At 36.6% G+C, this 20,976-nt stretch overlaps 1 protein-coding gene across 2 annotated transcripts in view; it reads right to left on the reverse strand.

The window, feature by feature from the left end:
• Positions 1-8,039: 8,039 nt before the first annotated feature.
• The window catches only part of LOC113098231 (EVI5-like protein), a 46,663-nt gene continuing 33,726 nt past the window's right edge, over positions 8,040-20,976 (reverse strand). The window contains exons 20-24 of one of the 2 annotated variants that reach the window (XM_026263235.1): positions 18,757-18,961; positions 10,587-10,759; positions 10,176-10,286; positions 8,743-8,908; positions 8,040-8,529 (exon numbers count right to left, since the gene is read on the reverse strand). In XM_026263235.1, coding sequence (XP_026119020.1) covers positions 8,432-8,529; positions 8,743-8,908; positions 10,176-10,286; positions 10,587-10,759; positions 18,757-18,961 — 753 coding nt within the window. In that variant the 3' untranslated portion in view covers positions 8,040-8,431. Of the gene's footprint in view, positions 8,530-8,742; positions 8,909-10,175; positions 10,287-10,586; positions 10,760-15,904; positions 18,962-20,976 lie in introns of those variants that run through there. The other variant, XM_026263234.1, reaches the window with a different exon arrangement.

Raw genomic sequence — 20,976 nt, forward strand, 5'->3', positions numbered from 1 at the left:
AACCAAACCCACATGAGCACAACACCCACATATTTTTTTTATTTTTTTTTGTAATTTAAAGTAAATACTATAGTGTTTATATAGTGTATAAGGGAGGCATTGGTCATTCCGGAGAAAGCAGTCTCAGTAGTATTGCGTAGCTAGACTTTCAAACTGACACAGTGCCGGCCCGATCCTCTTGGGGGCCCTAAGCAGAATTTGATTTGGGGGCCCCCCTCCCACCACGCGGAGTCACCTGTGCTTCAAGATGATTGACACAAATGTCACGCTATAATGTTACATTATAAATGAATACATTGAGGTTATGTATTAATACAAAATAAATAAATAAAAATAAATACTTAAATTACATACTTTACTCTTAAACTTCTGAATACAAACTGTCACAAAACATGAAATAAATAATTTGCAAATGTGCATTAAATGTGCAATCTTTTAAATGAAACCAAAATAGACAAACATTAATATAATAAAAATATAATGTTTCAAAAAATAGTTAAAAACTTAAATAATGAAAGCAAACATAAGAACAGCTAGGATTCAACAATGAAAATTGTACAACAATGGCCTCAAAATTGTTCCTTCCTAGCTTTTCAGGAGGCAAAGTCACTGATGACATCGGGACAGCAGGATTGTATTGTTGTGCCCCTCTTCCTCAAATATGATGATGGGAAAAAAAACTACTATGGGGTGAAAATAGAACTTTAATCAAATAAAAAAAGTAAATGAATAAATTTTATTATTTACTAATTACAATGTTAGCTCTCGACATTTACCTATAGCTATAACTTTATTGTGACTAATTTATTTCATAGTCTTATGCATTCAGAAAGGAAAAGGAAAAATTGCAAAAGGAAATTATAAACGATAATAAAAGATAAACGGGCCTCGTTTTTACCTAAATGATTTATAATTTATTTAAATATATATAAAAAATGTTTAAGGTGTCCATTGTAGCTGACACCTAAAAATGAACACATTACAATTGTTTTTATGACTGCAAGTCTTTCTCCTCAAATGCTACTGAGCTTCAAATTTGCCTTTGAGCCCATGTGAAAAAGTAGCATAATTTACATATGATTTACAGTTTATTTTAAAAAATATTAAACATTATATTCAATTGTGCATTATACCCGACACCTAGATGAACAATTACAGTTGTTTTTTATGACTGTAAGTCATTCTCCTCAAATGCTACTGACGTTAGAAAAGTGTATACCAATGTAACTTTAGAGACGGTCCCTAAATTTGAGACTCTCGAACGTCCAACGACAAGCCAACTTTATGTCCTTTTCTTCTTTCTCTTTTCGGCACCAGAGGGATACATCCTTTTTGTGACATGGCTTATAATTTATTACAGTGATGCGCACTTGTTTTGCGAATTGTCAATGCACGCGAGATGTCTATGCGCAAGACTAAAACGCTAGAAGACCCAGCAGCAGTTGTCAGTAAATAATAATTTTCTTGTCTTTAATTATTAATTTATTCGTTCATTATTCATTCATTCATTTATATAACTTGTTTAAGTTATTTAATTGTAAAAGTAAGTAAATAAATAAATAAATAAAGTAAAAAAAAAAAAGAAAAAAAAAAATGATTGGGGGCCCCCTGGTGGCCAGGCCGCTTAGTTCGCTTATGCCTCGGGCAGTCTGACAGCTGAAGGTCTGGAATCCATGGCAGCTTTTATTGGCCAAGGCCCAATCATTCGTTTCATTTCAGCATCTTGTTTCAGGGCAAAATGGTCATCAAAGTGGGCCTAGCTCCCAATCCACATAAGGCTGGCATTACCTCTGGTACACTGTTCAGAAGAGATAATGACTTTAACAGCTCCTGGAAAGGAATACACACTCACTTTTGTGGAAAGAGGTGAGAAAGTCAAAGGTTAATGTAGGCTACAATGTAAGTGTGTTCACTTTTGTTTAAAGACTAGTTAATGACCTTTAAAAACCACACATCCCAAGGATTTCAGCCTTTTAATTGGTTTTATATGCACTTGCTGTAGCTGTAAACATTCCAGAACATTATCACCTGAAGCCATGTCGTCTTATACAGTTTAGAAATATATAAAACGTTAGACTATTTGTAAAAATTTACATGAGGGTGAATGCTACTGCTGTTTGTCCTTAATATCATTTTGAAAATATCATATACTAAATCTAAAATACTGTATAACAGAACAATATTATGGGCATTGTAGTCAACATGATGCTTTGGAAATATACAATTGTTGAAACCTCAAATTTGATCGCAATACTAAAATCTCTAAAGGAACACTTAGGCCTCTTTTACACTGCAGGTTTTGATCCCAGATGGCCGATTCTTATTTGTTATATCTTTTTTTCACTCTTCCAATTACATGGTCATAGAACACAACTGATTTGTGTCACACATGAGCAAAAGAATCAGAATTGGGTCACATTTAACTGATGGTGTAAACAAGCCCTTAAGAGTCCTGAATGTCACAAAAGGTGACATGAACACTGTTTGCTTTGAGAAGTTTCACTTGTTTCTGTAGGCTGAAGAAAACATCCTTGTTGTCATCTTGGATGGAAAGCAGTTCACCCTCTCTTGTCCATTTCCTCTCCGCAATTCTTCTTCCTTACCTTTTTTTCTCATCCATTCCGTCAACTACTGCAGCCCAGTCAGGAGCAAGTGCCTTTTATCCCACATGTTCCTGCTTTCCCAGAAGTCCCTGAAGTAACTCAGCAACCTGCAACACCTAAACCAGAGAGATCTAAACCTGCTGTGATCATTTGGAGTACCACAGTTTCACCCTGAAAAATACCCTTATAGCTCTTATCATGGAATAGATCCCGTCCATCTCCCACCTGCTCAGATTTATTCTATGTATCCCCTTCATCATCTCACACCTCCTTTTAATAATCTTAAACCGTCTGTTCAACAACATCCATCTCTATCTGTAGATCAAATACAACAAACACATGAAGAGATGGTACCCCAATACCCATGATGCCCTCCCCACAATATTCATGTACCATATATCCTGCCTCTCTTATCCTGAGAGGTTCTGTCCTCCATGCCATGGACATAATTTCCTAAACCTAAAAACAGTCCTCTAGCCCTTCCGGTTATGCAAGCGACCCTCAGCTCCCTGTCTTTTCTCCGGCTCCTCCTTTACAACCCCCCAAGATGTCTCCATCTCTTAATTGCATGAAGAATAAAATAATGGCAGCTTTGCCTGTAGCAAGAGCGGACTCCATTAAAGTCAAAGGTGAGTTCAGTGGTTCCCGACCACATTTCTAGAGATTTCTGATTGTAATAATATTTCACAATATTACCGAATACATATATAAAAAATCTTATTTTTTGCTCCTCTGTGGTGATATTTGAAGATGCGTAGACAAATACCTGGATCTCTGTTCCATCTGTCCTAGCAGCCTGTAATTACACACTCCACTCCAGAGGGGGCAGTGATGTGCTCACTTCTCCACTGCCATTTTCCAACATGTTACTGAATAAGTTGGTTAATAAATAAAATAGTATAATAAACCTTAATTCAAAATTAAAGGGAATTACTTTGGAATTAAAGGGTTAGTTCACCCCAAACAATTAAATTCTGTCATTAATTACTCACCCTCATGTCGTTCCAAACCTGTAAAGCCGTCTTTCCACTGCACACGACATTCGGACACGATTGTCGCATTTCTCCCTCTAGCGGCAGTCGCGCAGAACTTTCAAACTGGTCATGCAGCAACCGTTACCTTGGCATATTCACCATGGTAAAATTCATAATTTTAATGAACATAGTTAATTTATGAATGCATCGTCACAAATCAGGTGACCCCCAAAATAAAAACAGTAGGTTTTATGGGGCTAATCAACGTAAATAATGGTTTAATAATTATTAAATAATTATTTCTGCCATAAGTATTATAAACCACCATTTTACAGAAATAGTGTTTAAAGGATAATTTTAATGTTAACAAAATATTGGTAATTCTCACCTCGCACCGATAGTTTTGATTAGAATACATCACATCCGGTCGGGCATTCGCATACGGTCTAGTCGCAGAAGTTCGAATATTTGAACGTTTCCGAGGTTTAAATCGGATCCGAAATTTCCGCATACGCATGTGATCGGAACTACACGCAGCTCCCGCATTACTTTCCATTGGAAATGAATGACTTCCGGTCTGTCACTTGTCGTTCGTCGGAGACAGTGGAAAGGCGGCTTAAGACCTTTGTTCATAAGAACACAAATTGAGATATTTTTGATAAAATCTGAGAGCTCTCTGTTTGACCAACTGTAGACAGTGTAACAGAAATGAGTCGAACCAGACAAATTAAAGAGTCTATCAAAGCTGTGCGTTGAAACACGAGCCGAATTCCTCAGGAAGTCATAAATCAGTTCTAGTGCCACAAGAAGCAAGCAAGATGACCAACCAACTTGTTCACACAATAGCTTTCAACATTGACACCACTAGAACAATTATTTACAATTTCAATTCGAAGAAGAGAAATTTGGTGTCAAATTTGTTGTTCGTAATTGAAATGCAACGCTGGACATCACATGGAAACCCATGAGTTAAACACTTCCATTGACTTCCCCCCACCTAGCAAAACCAGACTGAAATTCCTAAGGGGGAAGGGATTTTGTCTCCACAGAAGTATTTGTCAAGAGAATGGCAAAGAAACTGCTTTTGTACATATATATGGACCAGAATGAACTCAAAAAGACTTATAAATGAATCAGTCCGTCGCTTCACTCCATATTCATTTGTGTAACCCACATATTTGACTATCATGTTATAATCACTTATTGTGTATGTTTTTTTTAATAACTATGGGATAGCTGAAGGATACATAGTCATGTCTAGTATTGATATAATCGAATCTGCTTGCTTGATATTGTCCAGACAATAATTTATTTGCCCCATGTATCATATTCGTGTAATAGGAATCATTTCCAAAATTAAACCCTGCAAGAGTGGGAAAATTTGGACCACATGCTTGGTAAGATAAACAAATGATTTATGATACCCCCAATCCAAGACAATATCTGATTGGTCAAGACAACATTTGAGGTGTGTCCAACAGGCCACTTTAAATACTTTGGACACCATGAAATCTTGCTTTTTGTCTGCTTTTAGTCTCTAGCTATGCTGCTGCTATTAGCCATGTCTGCTTCTAGTCTCTAGCTATGCTTCTGCTAGCTTGTAGCTTCTAGCCATGCTGTTTAGTCATCACTGTTCTTTGAGCGCGGTTCCTGCGTGCTTCAGCCTGCAAGCCTGCTGCTACTTAGCCATGATGAGAAGGAACACAACCGTGTCTCGTCAAACTTTATTTCTTTTCTTTTCCGTTTGAGAGTTTCGTGTTCTGAGTTAAGTTTTGTAATGTCAGTTCAACTTCGACCAGCCCACACGACTCTGCACTTTCAGCCAACGCCCAAGCACGGGCTTCCCAAGACGTCACTTCAGCGACTGAATTTCCAGCCAATCAACGACCTCGGGATAGCCCTTTCACCGAGGCTCCTTCTTCACAGGAGACGCAAGTAACTTTACCTCCAGACTCTGACCTTTACTGGTGTATCTAATATAATTTTAACCTCACTGAGGAACTCAATGCGAGGGCTAATTACGTGATTGATGGTTGTTCGTGTCTATGCAATTTAACGTATTGGTGTAAACTTGGGATTCCATATTTCCATTCTCTTAAACTCATCTTTCCCTAACTTTATATCTTCCTGCAACTTGTGTGAATGTGTGTGTGCGTGTGTTTATGTGTTAGATTAGTTTATATGTCTTAGATTTATCTAATAAAGCCTTATTCATATTGAAAAGAGAAGTATCTTGTGTTTTGTGCTTACAAGTTAATGTCTTAAACTGCCGATCTTGTTACTGTGCTAATTGATAGTGTTTCACTATAGCTTGGATATTAGTATCCAGTTCAGATCTGATGTTAAACGGCTCGTTCAGTGAATCGCAGTGATCAGCCGTGAAACAGTGATTCTGTTCAAATTCCCTTTAAAATCTTAAATGATTACCTTGGAGCTAAATTGACCTGTTTCCGTTACAACAGCAATGCAACTGCACCGTTCCCAGGTTTAGAAACTTAGAAAGGAGATTGATAAAATAATTCATGTGACATCAGGGATTCAACCGCTGTAAATTGTCTTTAAGTTGTTACTGTACAAAGCATAGTAAACCATTTCTATGAAAATATCATTGCACTATTGTTATTTTGCATAAAATACATTGTTTAACAATATTATTGCACACTTATCCAACTGTATTTATTACCACTGTTCTTATGTTGCTGCTGTAATGTACATATAATCCCCTATTGCATTCCTATTTATATTCTGTACATACTTAATACCGTATATATACAGTATAGTTGTACATTCTGTAAATCATAGCTTCACTTACTCTGCACTTATATGTAATATATTTAAGTTTTTTTGAGCAGATAAACCACAAATAAAACTTAAATAAAAAATCATCAGATTACTTGGGTATTAATTACAATTGATTAGTTATACAGAACATGTTAAACTAACAGCTGTATTTACTAATTTTACAAAATTTCTTTGTATAAAGTTTTATCACAATCAAACAAGAACATTTTCAAGAAAACTATGTGTGTATTTTGTGTGTTTTCCAATAGATCGGCATTTCGTTTTTTTTCGGTTCATTCATCCGCCGCTGATCCCCCCCGTCCCCTGCCAGCAATAGAGGTAAGTGTGGGTTATCTGGTGAAAAGCCCCTCCCTCGGAGCTTCTCAGGGGGGCTCAGGGGGTGTTTGGAGTTATTCTATATCAGATCAGGATTGCAAAAGTTTAAAAAACTTTTTTTCATATAAAACCCAGCCGAGTCTTCTGTACGGTGTTGAAAAATATAAACCGTTTTTTCCAAGTGAAATGTTAACTTTCAAGAAAATCGAAGCATTTGATTACATTTGCAACCCAAAAAAAGTCATCTATAAGATTTTGTGTAATAACTACAGCCTTTTTTTCATTCACTACAATGATTATTACACACAATACCAATACCTGCATATCCTGCTGGGAAAACCCCTTTACCTGGAAGTACATCTGCTAAACCCTCCAGAGTCCAGACCCACTGCTATGCTGCTGGTGCATTACTTTGCAAAATCTGCCTGGATCCTTATTTATGATGGGTACGAGATGGTTTTGTGTTTTTTTTTTTTTTTTCATTTTGTATACTGTCACTTCATTTATTTAATGCATCTATGCTGATTACGTTTTTTTTTTTTATCTTATCCCAAAACTTTGAATGGTTTAATGCTTTTAGCAAAAATATTAAGGAGCACAACTGTTTTCAACATTTAAAATAACAGTTCTTTTTGACTTTAGGTGCCCAGATTTCCTTGACCAGACCCCAACCCACAAGCCTCCTGCTACACCTGCAGAGGCCCTGATCAATCATGTTAGATGACTCACAATCACTACATTCCTGTTCCTGTCTGAAGATGCCAATCTGCAGACAGACAAGGAGGTAAAAAGCAGCTCTGGAAGTACTTAAAAATATAGATGTCATCTAGTCAAATTTAATTTGACATGCAACTTCATGTTATCATTATTATTATTTTGGGATTTGTCAGATTTATTCTGTGTGTTCAGCTGAGGTTTGTCTGCTCTTAGATGGTCCATGTGTTGAGGGCCGCTTTGCAGGTGTGTCTTAGCCATTGTAGTTCTTCATTCCCGCAGTATGCAGTTACAGACATAATTTATGGTTAATGAATCTCTGACTCCTAAGAGGTCTACTACACAGTCTTTAGAGCTCCTGTTTAACAGCAATTTGTACATTTTTACTTGTTGCATTTCACTCTCCTAAAGCAAATTTTTCATATCTCAATAATGTGAAGTCCTTAGAGAAGGCTGATGAGCTGGATAAAGCCCAAATAATAAATCATCATTATTTTTGTTCGACACATGTACAGTCTTAAAAGCAATCACAAAGCAATAAAGCTTTGAAAGTAATTTACTTGGTATGGGCAAGTTTTAAAATGCCAATAAAATCGATGGGCTTTAGAAGAAAAAAAGTGTGAAAACTGGGTGATATCTAATTGTGGCTTTCTGTTTTATTTCTGCACAGGTTCAACTTGTGTGAACAGCTATAAACAAACTTTTTTTGCAGTGACTCAGATGAACCTGCGGCCATCAGCTGCACTGCTGCTTGACTCATTTCTGTATCACCAGATCCATCTATATGAGTCAACAATGCATTCAATTGTGCACTCTATCTTTTTCTTTGCATTCATTTATTACTGATGTACTGCTATGAAGACACTTTCGTCTGCATCTCACACGTAATGCTTTTAGGCACTGCTGCGTGAATAAATGAGAAGAAACTATGCACTTGATAATTTATAATACTTTTTGTGTTTAAAGCTAACTTATGTACGTTCACAGAGTTCTTGGTTGGGCTCTTCCTGGAGGAGAGTGTGTTCAGCTGAAGGGTTTGTAGTGTTTTCTGTTGTGTGTGATCAGGTTGGAGCTCTGACTGAAGGCTTTACCACACACTTTACACACATGCGGCTTTTCTCCTAAACAAATCACAAAATAAACCTTGTCAAATGAGGATCAATCAAAACACATGCACTCAAAATATGGTAAATGAAATACAGTATACTTTACTGTTATTAACGCATAACTGTTATTTTGTAAGGTTCTGATAATAAAGAAAAATAATTTCCCCCCATTTCATCTATCCAAATGATTCCATCATATTGAAAGATTCAAATCTCTGTGAGTCTCACCGGTGTGTATGAAGGTGTGTTTCTTCATGTCGGATTTCTGGTGGAATCTCTTGCCGCAGTATTGGCAGGGATATGGCCGTGTGTCCGAGTGGATCAGGAGGTGAGTGGACAGAGTGGATGAGCGTTTGAATACCTTCCCACATTCCTTGCACTCAAATGTTCGCTCCTGAAATTCAAAATGAACAAATGCAATGACAATTTAAAAATAACTTTATAGTTTACCGAAAAATCAGTGTACAAAAATGTTTTACAAGAAGAATATTATACAGTATAAATATATATACTGTATAATATTTCACATAGAAAACTGTAATTTTTGTATACTCGTACACATATTTATTCATTAAATGCTTACAAAAAAGGTATAAACGCCTACAAATCTAGATTTGAAAAACAAAGTTGGAATTGGCAAAGATAAAGTCATGGCCAACATGCAAAAAAAGGTACAATGTACACTTGTGACCACAATCGAGAAGGGTATGACTGTAGCCTGGAGATCTCCAAATAGGGGTGGGAACTCAAAAAAGGGGTGGGAGCTCCAAAATAGGGTGTGGCTTCCTCCCATTGAGAGACAGGCGCATGACACACATGCACAATTTTCCCCCCGATCCACTTCAGTGCAAACTCCTACTCACAACTGATTCGGAAGTTTTTATTGGTTATATGTCAGTTATATGTTAGTGTTTCCTAAACTATGCAACAAAAAATGCTAACCCCTAAACCTACCCCACACCTTACCTTAACCAGTGAAATTGACTGAATGGCGGGATTGGCGCTGAATAGTGTGGTAAAGAAAGTTTCAGTTCAGGAAATAAACAGTTAATACAATTTTGCGATATGACACTCAGTGCTCATTGGCACCTTTTTAGTTACACCCAGCACCACTACCCTCTCCTAGCCTGCAAATTCCGTGTCCCACGATGGCCCCGTTGCTTGGAATAAAGCGATAGAGTAAAATCTTTCCCCTCTGCTGGGACGGCTCCTGAGTGATTCCCGTTTACATCATGAAGCAGAGGTTCAAACTTGGGTCTAATCACCACTGGCCAAAAGCTTTGGCCTCTGCTCTCGTGGAGAATATGTATTTATATAGCATATTTTATTTTAGATGAACTAGAAACAATGTTTAATTTATAAAGTTTTATTTTGAAATGTAAGTCAGTAACAATTGGCTGAAGCCACAGCCAATGGTGAAAGTCTTTGCGAAAGGAGACCCTGCCCCACTTTGGAGGTTCTGCTCAATTTTGGAGTACACGCCCCTTTTTGGAGATCTCAGGTCTGCAGTTATATCCACTTGGCACAACCACTTACTAAGGCTGCAGTTACACTATTCAGCATCAGAGGGAGACATAACAACCTTTTATCATGAATCCACAAAAAAAAAAAAAAGAAAAGAAAAAGAAAAAAAAAATTGCAAACTAATGGTTCTATTTTACCCTGCATGGCATCAAGGGGTCTCTGCTGTCACGGAATACCAGAGAACGTCCATGAGGGCTACCATGCAATCTGTACACGTGAGACTCCAGACGAGTGAGAGAGGAGAAAACCTAATGGGAAAAAATGAAAACCAGAACTGTTTAAAGAACGACTCAGGAAGTGAAAAGCTTCCCCCCCCGTCACAGAAAGGCTTGAGGCCAAAATAAAGTGAAATATTATTAAAGTGCTTCTCAAGGAACATGTTTTGTCTTCTATATCTTGGTGAGCAAGATTTATGGACTGCAGGAGTTGGTCAAACAAATGGATTTGTATTTGAAACAAATATTACAAAAATGGCCTGAAGACAGTTTACTTCAGTGTTACATAAGAATATAACTTTTTTTTTTTTTTTTGGACACAAACAGACATACCTTGCCACATAGGCTGCAATGTTTTGGGCCAGAATCCCTTCGAGGGCTCATCAGAGAACAGTCCAGTGAACTGTCTCTGCTGTTGAGCCCTTGCATGTCTGCAATGTCTCTAGAGTTGACTGGTAACCAGTGCATTGGAGACGGAGGAGGGTCATACCGGAAACCTGCAGGATCTGCAGAAACCCAGTGAACAATATCTTATCTAAAGGAATCCCCATAACTTCCTCAGGTATTATAAATGAATTTTGTTGATTAACGCACCTGTTTTCCAGTTGTTATCGAGACTATTGTGTGTGCTGTTTTGCTGCATGATTGGAGAATATGGTTGTATCTCTTGGCCTGATTCCTCTGGCAGTGTAGTCACTTTTATGGGGACAGACCAGCCCACTAGGCCTAGATAAGGCACATCAGCGATGGGAAGAGAGGAACGAAAGCCTCCCTTCCTGCTCTTTTTCACCAGAAATGAACGAGGCATAATGAACAGATAGCTAGCAACAGAGAAGATTGTCCTGCAGGACTAAAAATGGAGAGATGAAAATAAATGACAACCATATATACAGGGGCATGATGCATTTTAAATCTCAGCATAATATATGTATTGATTTAAATGAGGATTAAATGTTAGCTAGTAACAATAGTAATTCATTTTGATCCATGCATATAATGAATAATAAATAATACTAAGTTTTATTTAATTCTGTCAGGGGATGCACAGATTCTCTTAAGAGTCTAAAATTGCAACAACAAAAAAAGCAACAGCTTTCATGAGCTGATTTTTATTTATTTATATATAATTCATGAAATACAAACTCGGGATAATAAACGGAAATGTGTTCTCATCTCGCAAGTCAGAGATTCTCAGATGATAAACAGTGTATTCCTGTTACTTAATCTCCATTATTTACAATCACTTTATGAAATTAATTAGACTTAGAGTTTCAGTGGATATGAGCTATATTTAAATATGAATATAGAAATTTCTATAGCACCTTCTATGGTCTACTCTTGTTTTATGATGTAATGTAATAAATAGATCTGTTTTTAAATAGTTTTAAATTTACTGTGGAAATTTTGATATTACTTATTTCTACAATTAAAATCTATTTTAATGGCTGTATCTGTTGTACCAAAAACAGCTTATTTAACAGCTTAATAATTTTTTTTTTTTTTTTTAATCTGTGTCTATGTGACATACAATGCATTGCTTATAAGTGTTCATTAAATGCTCAATGTACTATTTCAGTGAAACGTAAACAGTCATGATTGTTGTAGTAAATCTTTTAGGTCTTGTTGATTATCCGTTAAAATCATGAAATATTAATATATGTAATTCAAAATGTTAAATCACAGACAGAGAAACTTTGTGTACTGGGGCAAAAACAGACTTCAGATCTTAAAACAAATACTGAATTGAAGTTAAATAAAAACAAATCTAGCCATTAATCAATGAATATCAGTGTTTTTGTTATTTATTGATTTTTTTTTTTGTCTATATTTGTTTTACCACAGAAAGACAATCTTACAGTGTCATCTTGCAGTGTTGAAAAAAAGTCTATATTTTTTATATCACAGGTATATTAAATGTTCAATTTGGTGAATTTGGTATTGCAGGTACAAATGCATGGGAGGGAAAAAACTAAACGAAATAATTTCTTTACAATTGTTGCGATTACTTCAAATAATCATTTTTAAACTTCTCCTGACCCTTTGTGATCTTATTGATAGTAAGCAAGTGAATGTACTAAGACTTTGATATTACATAATGTTTTAAAATGCTTCATAAAACATCTAACGGTGTGCAGGGACACAGAAACTCATCAAAATGTATATTTTAACCCCTTCCTTCCAAAACAGTTTCACATATACATATTTATTTATTATATAATTTAAAGTTTAGGTATTGCTGTGAGGACAAGTGGTTTTAGGTGTATTAAGTGAAAATGTCGTGGTAAAACCTAAACCTATTTTAAAAACTAATGACCGTGAATTGATTTTTGTCAGTTCTCTGCTATTAGCAGCATTAACTTCAAAATAAACCGTGTAGGACTTACCAGTAAATGCGTCCAGAGCCAGCCGAGGTGTTTCTATAATAAAATGAACATTAAATGCAATACTGCTTCTTACTTTTATTATCTGACTGGATGTATTGCAGACGGATTAGGCCGTGCTACAGTGTCGTGTCTCGCTCCGTCACTAGCAGTAATAAATCACTGAGGGCAGGTGCGCGCTCCTTAAAGCGCAGCAAAACTGAAACCTCCGTAACGCGCGCTCACAAAACCGGCCGACCACAGACGCGTCAGCTTCCGCCGAGGGCTCTGCCTCGCGCTGTTACAAACCAGACTTACACTAACCCTAACTGCTGCTGCAGTGCGAAGGAAAACTATCAGCTAAATAAATCAGGGTGTTCTTCTCATCGAAAGCACAAGCCTGTTGGACACATAGCTTAGTAGGCCTACCTATTTTGTTGAACCGTGGATATGTGACTAATAAAAAACACTGTGGTGATTTTACGTTCTCATTGCAAAAATGACTGCAGTAGTCATTCATTGCAAATGTAAACCATAGGTAGACCGAGGCTTGTGATATGGTGTGATTATGACGCATCATTTTAACTCTGTTGTCCCTGAAGGTATCAAACACTCACAGACCCCCTGGAAACACAGACGAGGAAGAGAGGAAGAAAGGGAAAAGTGATGAGGTTGTGAGAAAGACTGATGAACCGTGGCGAGTGTGGTTGTGCGAGGTGCAACAACACTTAGCTCTTTTACCCATAACTTAAAAACCAGATAAATAACTGACATTAAGTCCTCACATTTAGGCCAACCAGCATGACATATGCGCTGTATAGGGATGACAAATAGGAAGAAACTCTCAGTTTGGTTTGTCTAAAGCTGCAGTTTGCAAGTTTATTGGTTTAGCAAGAAATGGATATAAAATGGTACAAAGCACCATTCTGTGTTTTTAAAAGCAGCTTTTACCACATCAAGAAATGTAAAATGTTTTAAGTGATGTACACACATGAGATAAGGGGTTAAGTGGCCTTATTAAAGTGATAGTTCACCCCAAAGTGAAAAAATTGCCATTATTTACATATAAAGTTAAGAGTTTTTTTCTTCCCTTGAACATAAATATTTTGAAGAATGTGGGTAACCAAACAGTTGCTGGTACCCACTGACTTCCATAGTACGCGAAATAAAGAAGTCAGTGGGTACCAGGCAGTGTTTGGTTATCCACTTTCTTCAGAATATCTTTAAAAAAAAAAAGAAATTCATACAGGTTTGGGCATTCATTTTTGTGTGGTCTATCCCTTTAAATGTGTTTTATTCAATATAAGACAAGCTAACAAGCTAGATCACATGATTTCTATCCCAAAACAATGATTTTTTTCATGATGCACGCAGAGCTTCGAAGGGTTAAGTTTAATCAAAATGAACATTGGGTCACCATTCCGTCATGGTGCACAATTTTAAGGTGATTATTTTCTACCATAAAAAACAAACAAACAACAACAACAACCCCCCCCCCCCACAAGATATTAAAGAATTGATGTCATTATGCAAAATAACACATACACATGACACCAGATTTTGAACTTCGCAAATGTATAGCATAAATGTTTATTATTTTTTTTAAATACATTTTATCATCAAATACAGAACACTGGATCATCATTTGATAACATTGCCATTTATATAATCTTTAGTACTGTCATTCTTAACACATCAGTAAAACTGTAGGAGAGAGAGGATGTGATCTGATGGGTGTCATGGGGAGACTACTGGACATTTACGTACTGGTGAAAGGAGGTAAGGCAGCTGTTGGAGCACTATATGTCACATCAGCCTCTGCGTATGACCTCATTTATTTAATATGGCTCCACCTGAAAGCATAATGTGCTGTGTATGAAATATTGACCTCTGCTTTTAGGGTTGCTGTTTTGATACACACGGTGTTTAAGATAGCAGTCAAACTACATATGAATGAAAACACTGGATACAATACACAGTACGAATATTTTCTGTATGATTGTAACACTTGAACGACGTTACATGTGCTATACACGAATATTATTTTCCCATTTTATCGCCACATTTAATTAAGAAACAGGAAGACCAAAAAAAGAGGAGGCATTAAAAAAATGTCTTTTGAACAGTGACTTTCGTCAAGTTCATGCATAGAAGTGTTATTTATGCATTTTGTTGTAGTTAGGTTGTCTACTGTAACTACAACAGATCTTTCATGAAACCAATCAGGGTTTCATTATGATCATTGCTTACATGGCAACCTTCAAGCAACAACAAAAAAGAAAAAGCAGGAAAAAGAGTGAGATAAAAACTGCCATGAAAGGATGTTAGGCTACCAAAGAAAGAAAGAAAAAAAATCTGAAAGTATTCAGCTTCAACTGAAAATGTGATATAGTGTTTCTGAGACGTGATAGACTTCATACAGGGACAACTGACTCATGATACCACAAAGTACTGATATTATTAATCACTGTAACATTTTTCATTCATCTTTTTTCTTCTTCCACTGATTAGAACATAAATCAGCCATTCTGAAGGCGATTGAAATTAGAGCTCAGTGTGAGACAGAAATGTTTTGACCATATTAGCCACCCTTTGACGATCTAAAAATGGTACGTTCCTGGTCAGGTATTGATAAACAAGCTTGGAAAGCCTTCCTAATCAGACTAACTTCTTGTTTTAAACAAAATCAAGTCTCTAAACAAGAACTCTTATTCAAAGTTAATTTCAAAACAGCCATTTCTGATTTCCTATTAGCAAATATTCTTCAGAAGCTCAAACTCACACCACAAAACCGTTGTGTTTTGTAATCAAGTTGTGAAGAAAGTTTCCTTCGACTATTTGAAATCCAACAGTCCCAAACCAGAACAAATGTTGGTACAACAACTGCTCGATAAAGTCTTTCAGCTTCGGGGACCCTCTGAGGTTTCCCTTTAAAGACCAGTAAGAAATGAAAGGTGCAAAGCGACTTCCTTTACTTGCTGCTTTTCTTGTAAAGAAGAGTTTATAAACAGCACACGGTTTTGTGGATGGTTTTAAATGTTACAGAGGTCGCCGGGGAACAGGAAGGATGTTCTAAATCAGAGTAGAGGCCTAGTACAGACGATGCTACAGGTTTAGATTTCATTTGTAGTGCAATATGAAACAACATTAAAATCATAATAGTCTATTTAATTCACAGTTATTTCTCCTTCTATGTCAATTTTTCTTCTATGTCAATATATATATATATATATATATATATATATATATATATATATATATATATATATATATATATATATAAATCAGTGATAACGGCATTACTCTACAAATTATTCCACACAAACATTTTTGCATTAGACGAAAAAAAAAACAATTCAGTCAATAAAACACGGTGGTAAGTTAAAACAGCAACCCCAGGCTATCTTGATAACTTACAGCCACTCAAAAGGAGATATGCTTTATGAACACACTTCAATGGTTTTCATGTCATATTCAGTAAACACTTCTCCCCAAAACTCCAATGTCTTGAAATGCATCATACTGTCAGAGATATGACTGAGAGGAGCGTCTCACTGGTTTTTGTCAAAAGGGTGCAAATGTCGGCAATGTATCGCTCTCCAAAAGTCATGTAAAAATGTCAAATGTCTGATAAATGCAAGGACTGACGAGCTTTAGCAAAGTGAGGCAGTGGTGGGGAAAGGCAATGTCACTGATGTACCATGTGTGGTCAGACAAACACAGCATCGTAGACACTTCTGAGTTAGATGGAAGTCTTCAAGACAGGTTACGAAATTGTGGGTAAAAAAACTTAAGTGACCAAACTTGATTAAAAGGAAGAAAACTGTTACAAGTATGAAAGATTTGTGTAATATTATGTATGAATCTACTAAATCTTGCATTAGTTTGTGAGTTTCGTTAGTTTGGTCAAACAAGCTTTAGCGCTACAGATGGAGACTTTCAGTAACAACCAAGTGCTACAGTCTTCATTAATGCTTCAGGAAGTTGCTTTTGAATCAGCACAAACCCATACAAATCAGAAACAATGCTTAAGATGGTTAACAATTGAAATGTGTGCCACACTGTATATTAGGTGGCCTTAACTACTATGTACTTACATAAAAATAAGTACAGTGCACTTATTGTGTTCATATTGTATTGCAAAACACTTTTGCTGATATTGAGGTGGGATATGGGTAAGGTTCGGGACAGGTTGGGTGGTATGGATTGGTTTAAGGGAGGGTTAAGGTGTAAGGGAAATGAATTACAGATGTAATAACATATAGGTATTTTTTAAACATGTATGTACACAATAAGTGCATTGTACCAAATGATTCATTTAAATATAAGTACATAGTAGTCAAGGCCATTTAATATAAAGTGGGACCGAAATGTGAAATGCAAATCAATATCGCATAATTGCTTGAGGGTATTTACAGTATGTAGTGTACAAATCTAGGCAACTCATTGCTGGTAAGCGCCAAGTCAGTAATAACTTTTTCACAGTTTATCTTCGATTTATAGATCTACCTTACATGGGAGTAAAGATTATAAAAAAAATAAAATAAATAATAATAATCATAATAAAAAAAAAAAAATAACTAACTAGATACGTCATAGCAGCAGTTGTTTTTCTGTAATCGAACTAATCTCTTTTCTGGAGACCCTGCAGTTTCAGCTCCATGCTGTTTTTCAGGATTGGCACAGAAGAATAGTACAAATGAAATAGTTTGGCCTCTGTTTGCATGAAGTACATTAACATTATAAAAAAACAAAACACATAAATAACATAAAAACATTTGGCAATGTTGACACTAGATCTTTAGCAATGGATTTTTCTCCATCCCAAACTTTGATCAGCTTTCGTTGTTTTGTATAAAACACACACAAATACATGGATGAGCTACGGTAATATTCATCTATGTATGTAACTATTAACATCCCTATTACATTATATAATAAGACTTTGTTCATTCTTATTTTCTTTCCTTCAGCCTTCACCTCTCATTAAAGTGATTGTAGTGTCTGTTGCGTTTGAGATAAACATAAAAGGTGCACATCCACCGGAACAAGACAAGGTTGAGAAAAGCCCCAAATCTGCTGCTTTCCTCTAAAGAAACAGTAGAGATGCTCCCCACGTTTGACGCCAACTGAGTGTGACAAAGACAATCCAATGATTTCCAAAGCCGAAGATTTGATAGGATGCGGCAAACTTTAAGTGTACCCGAAGGTGTGTATCCTGCTTGCTTATTCTCTCCTCCGTCACCTCATTTCAAGCCAGATGGCGGTTGTATTGGTGAAGTTGGTATGCTCACAGGGATTTAGTGAGTGTCTGGATAAATTAGAGGTAGTTTCAAGGCCACACTGTCTTCTGAAAGGAGAAAATGGCAAAAATGACCAAACTTTCTGGCACTCGGAGAAGAGGACAGTTTGACTTCTCTGTGTATGTTTTTTGTAACATAGAACTCCAAATTCAGTCCTGGGAAGAAATATAATACGTTTAGGAACTGTGCAACAGACACACTGACAAAAAGACAAAGAATAAGAGAGAGAGAGAGAGAGAGAGAGAGAGAGAGAGAGGGAGACATAGAGACTGTGTCCGAATTTGAAAGCACTTGCCAAGTACGGTACACCAAACATCAAATCGAATGATCTAGAACAAAGTTTAGACATAAATCAAATATTTAGTGCCTAAAATGTCATTTCTGCGTAGATCAGCTTTCTTTTAATTTATTCTTGTATTTCTAATTTCTTCATCAGATGTCATTTTATCCCTAACCGCCAAACTGAAGATTGTGGAGATGTTTTAAGTCAAACAGATGGAAGGCAAATGCTGGATTTGGATGTGCCTTAGCAAAGGCGCCTTTTTCAAGTTTCGGCCACAGCTCGAGTGAGGGTGAAGTATGCTATGAGAGTGTCACGCTATGCATGGGTTTCCTGCCCTGCCTCTGACAGCTTCTGGGTGAATGTACATAATCTCTCGCTCTCGCTATGTATGTGTGCATTTTGTGCAGTCTATTCCTAAAGGATTCCTTGCGTCGCGTGTCACCATTTCAAGCGATCTCAGTTCTCGAGTCCTTCGGTGCACACCATGCCCGGGTAAAGCTGCTGCTGGTTAGGCAGAGGGTCTTGGCAGGGGGTTTGAATGGGGTTCCTTTCCTCGCCGTCGCTGTCCGAGCTGCCTTGACTGTCCAGATGAGGTGAAGAGTGGTGCGGGTACAGGGAGCTCACAGGCAGGCTCTGAAGAGGGTCCTCGTCCGAACTGAGGTAATCACCTTCTCCGGATGCTGGGCTTTCCAAACATAGGTCCTGATAAACGCCCCCACTGGTATTCTGGAACTTGGAGGGCTGTCCACGCAGCTGCCTGATCTAAAATGTTTGAGAAAAGGATTTAGCTCTTGAAAAAATGCTTACAAATACGCAGCTCTGCCTAGTAGAAGGACCAGCTTATGCAAAATGTAGTAAGTGCAACTGATTGACCAAGTCAGTCAAAAATGAATAGCAATTCTTTTTTTATGCAAGAGTCTACAACAAGATTTTAAAAGGATGGTTCATCCAAAAGCAAATGAAGTGCATATATAAGTTCACCTTTTTATATAGACAAAGAGAAACCAGAAAACCTTCATATCACCCCTTTAATTAAGTGCTAGGTCCAGATATGCGTATCAATGGCACATCGGTCTGAGTTGGAACTGTTTCATCAGTTTAGTGTACTCTTGGAGGAACTGGAGCATCACAGGATTACATTTGTTAATTTTGAATTGGAGTGACCATCTGAATGTAAGTTTTGATTGTAGATCTGTGCTGCTCGAACTGTGAACTGTTTCAGATTATTCAGTCTGATTTGGTGAACTTTTCCAAATAAAAATAATTTATCTGGTTAAAAAGAATGATTCATTTGTGAACTGGACATCACTCCAGACTGTTTGCCTGAGGCTATGCATTACAGGTAATAATTGTAAATAATGTTCAGTTTCTTGCACAGACTGATCGTTTAGCTTCATAAGACCTCAGTATATTTGCAGGAGCCACAGGTATTAATTTTGCATCCCTTGCTTTTTTTCCAAATACAAGCAGCTGCTGACTTGAATTTAATGAATCACCAAAAATCTTCTTAACTGTTTTACTAAAGAAAAAAGTCACCTATATTTTGGATGGCCTGAGGGTAGGGCACGCCCATTTTATAACATTGGGCATTATAACCAATCTCTGTAGTGCTTGTGAATGCAATGACCAATCAGAGATGTTCAATTGCTAAAACCCTGGTGTTTTGTTCACCGCGCGCTCTCGCTGACTGAATTCTCTCATCAGAAACAAAGTGCATGTGCATAAGATAAGTGCTATCTTGGTTGCTGTGTGTCACATGACAAGCATGACAAGCCCCCACCCCCCAATAATAATAATAATTACCCTCCTTTTCTTAAGTGAATGAGTTTTTTGGTCACTCTTTCGTTCTGTGTTCCTGCATGTTGTATAACATACAACTGACAAAAACTGATTAGCCAACATCTTGGTTAAGTTTCCTACAATGAAGTTTTTCACCTAAAACATAAAATAGAGACATTGATGCACGAACACAGATTTGTTCCAGATGTCTGAAGTATATAAAAATAATAAACTTGTCTTAAAAACATTATTATTAAGCTTAAAGTGTAAAACTGACTTGTCACCACAATGGTAAGTTTTGAGTATCACTCTGGACTGCATGAAGAGATAAGAGATGCTGACAATAATAACTGAATACTAAGGAAGTCTAAAAGGAAGTAAGCCTTCGTATCATGTATAGTCACAGCAAGATAAGATGAACATGTTCTTCTGATATATAAAGAAAAAAAAGAAAGAAATTAAAACAACAGTAAGGTTTTCCAGAACCAGGAACAGCACTAATTTTCTGAGCATCACATTCCTTTAGTTTTCTGTGGAATATAAACACTAGCATTAAAGGCACTCTTCATACATTTAACCCACTTAACCATCTTTTTTTTTACTTGAACAGTTATTTCACTAAACTGCATGAAACAAGTTGGTTCATTTACATAGCAACAAGTGGTGATTATTAAAATGAACTGATGTAGAATTTTATTTACTGAATATCAGAGAGTTTAGAGCAAAGTATAAACATGCACTGTGGCTGAGATCACTTTGTCAATCTCATTTCTGCGTTAAATACGCTGTGGTTTCGATTAAATTGATTAAGAGGTGCTTTTACTGAGACTTTGATGTTAAAAAGATTACATGCATGTTTGGGCTGCAAATAATAATAATAAAAAAAACAGTAGAAAAAGTTTAATAAAAAAATCAGTTTTAATAATTTTTACAAATTATTTGATAAAAGTTTGCACTGAAAAAGTAATGTCCAAGTAAGAATGCAAGATTTTTAATTA

This window comes from Carassius auratus, unplaced genomic scaffold, assembly GCF_003368295.1.
Source record: "Carassius auratus strain Wakin unplaced genomic scaffold, ASM336829v1 scaf_tig00216437, whole genome shotgun sequence".
In the NCBI taxonomy this organism is placed as follows: Eukaryota; Metazoa; Chordata; class Actinopteri; order Cypriniformes; family Cyprinidae; genus Carassius; species Carassius auratus.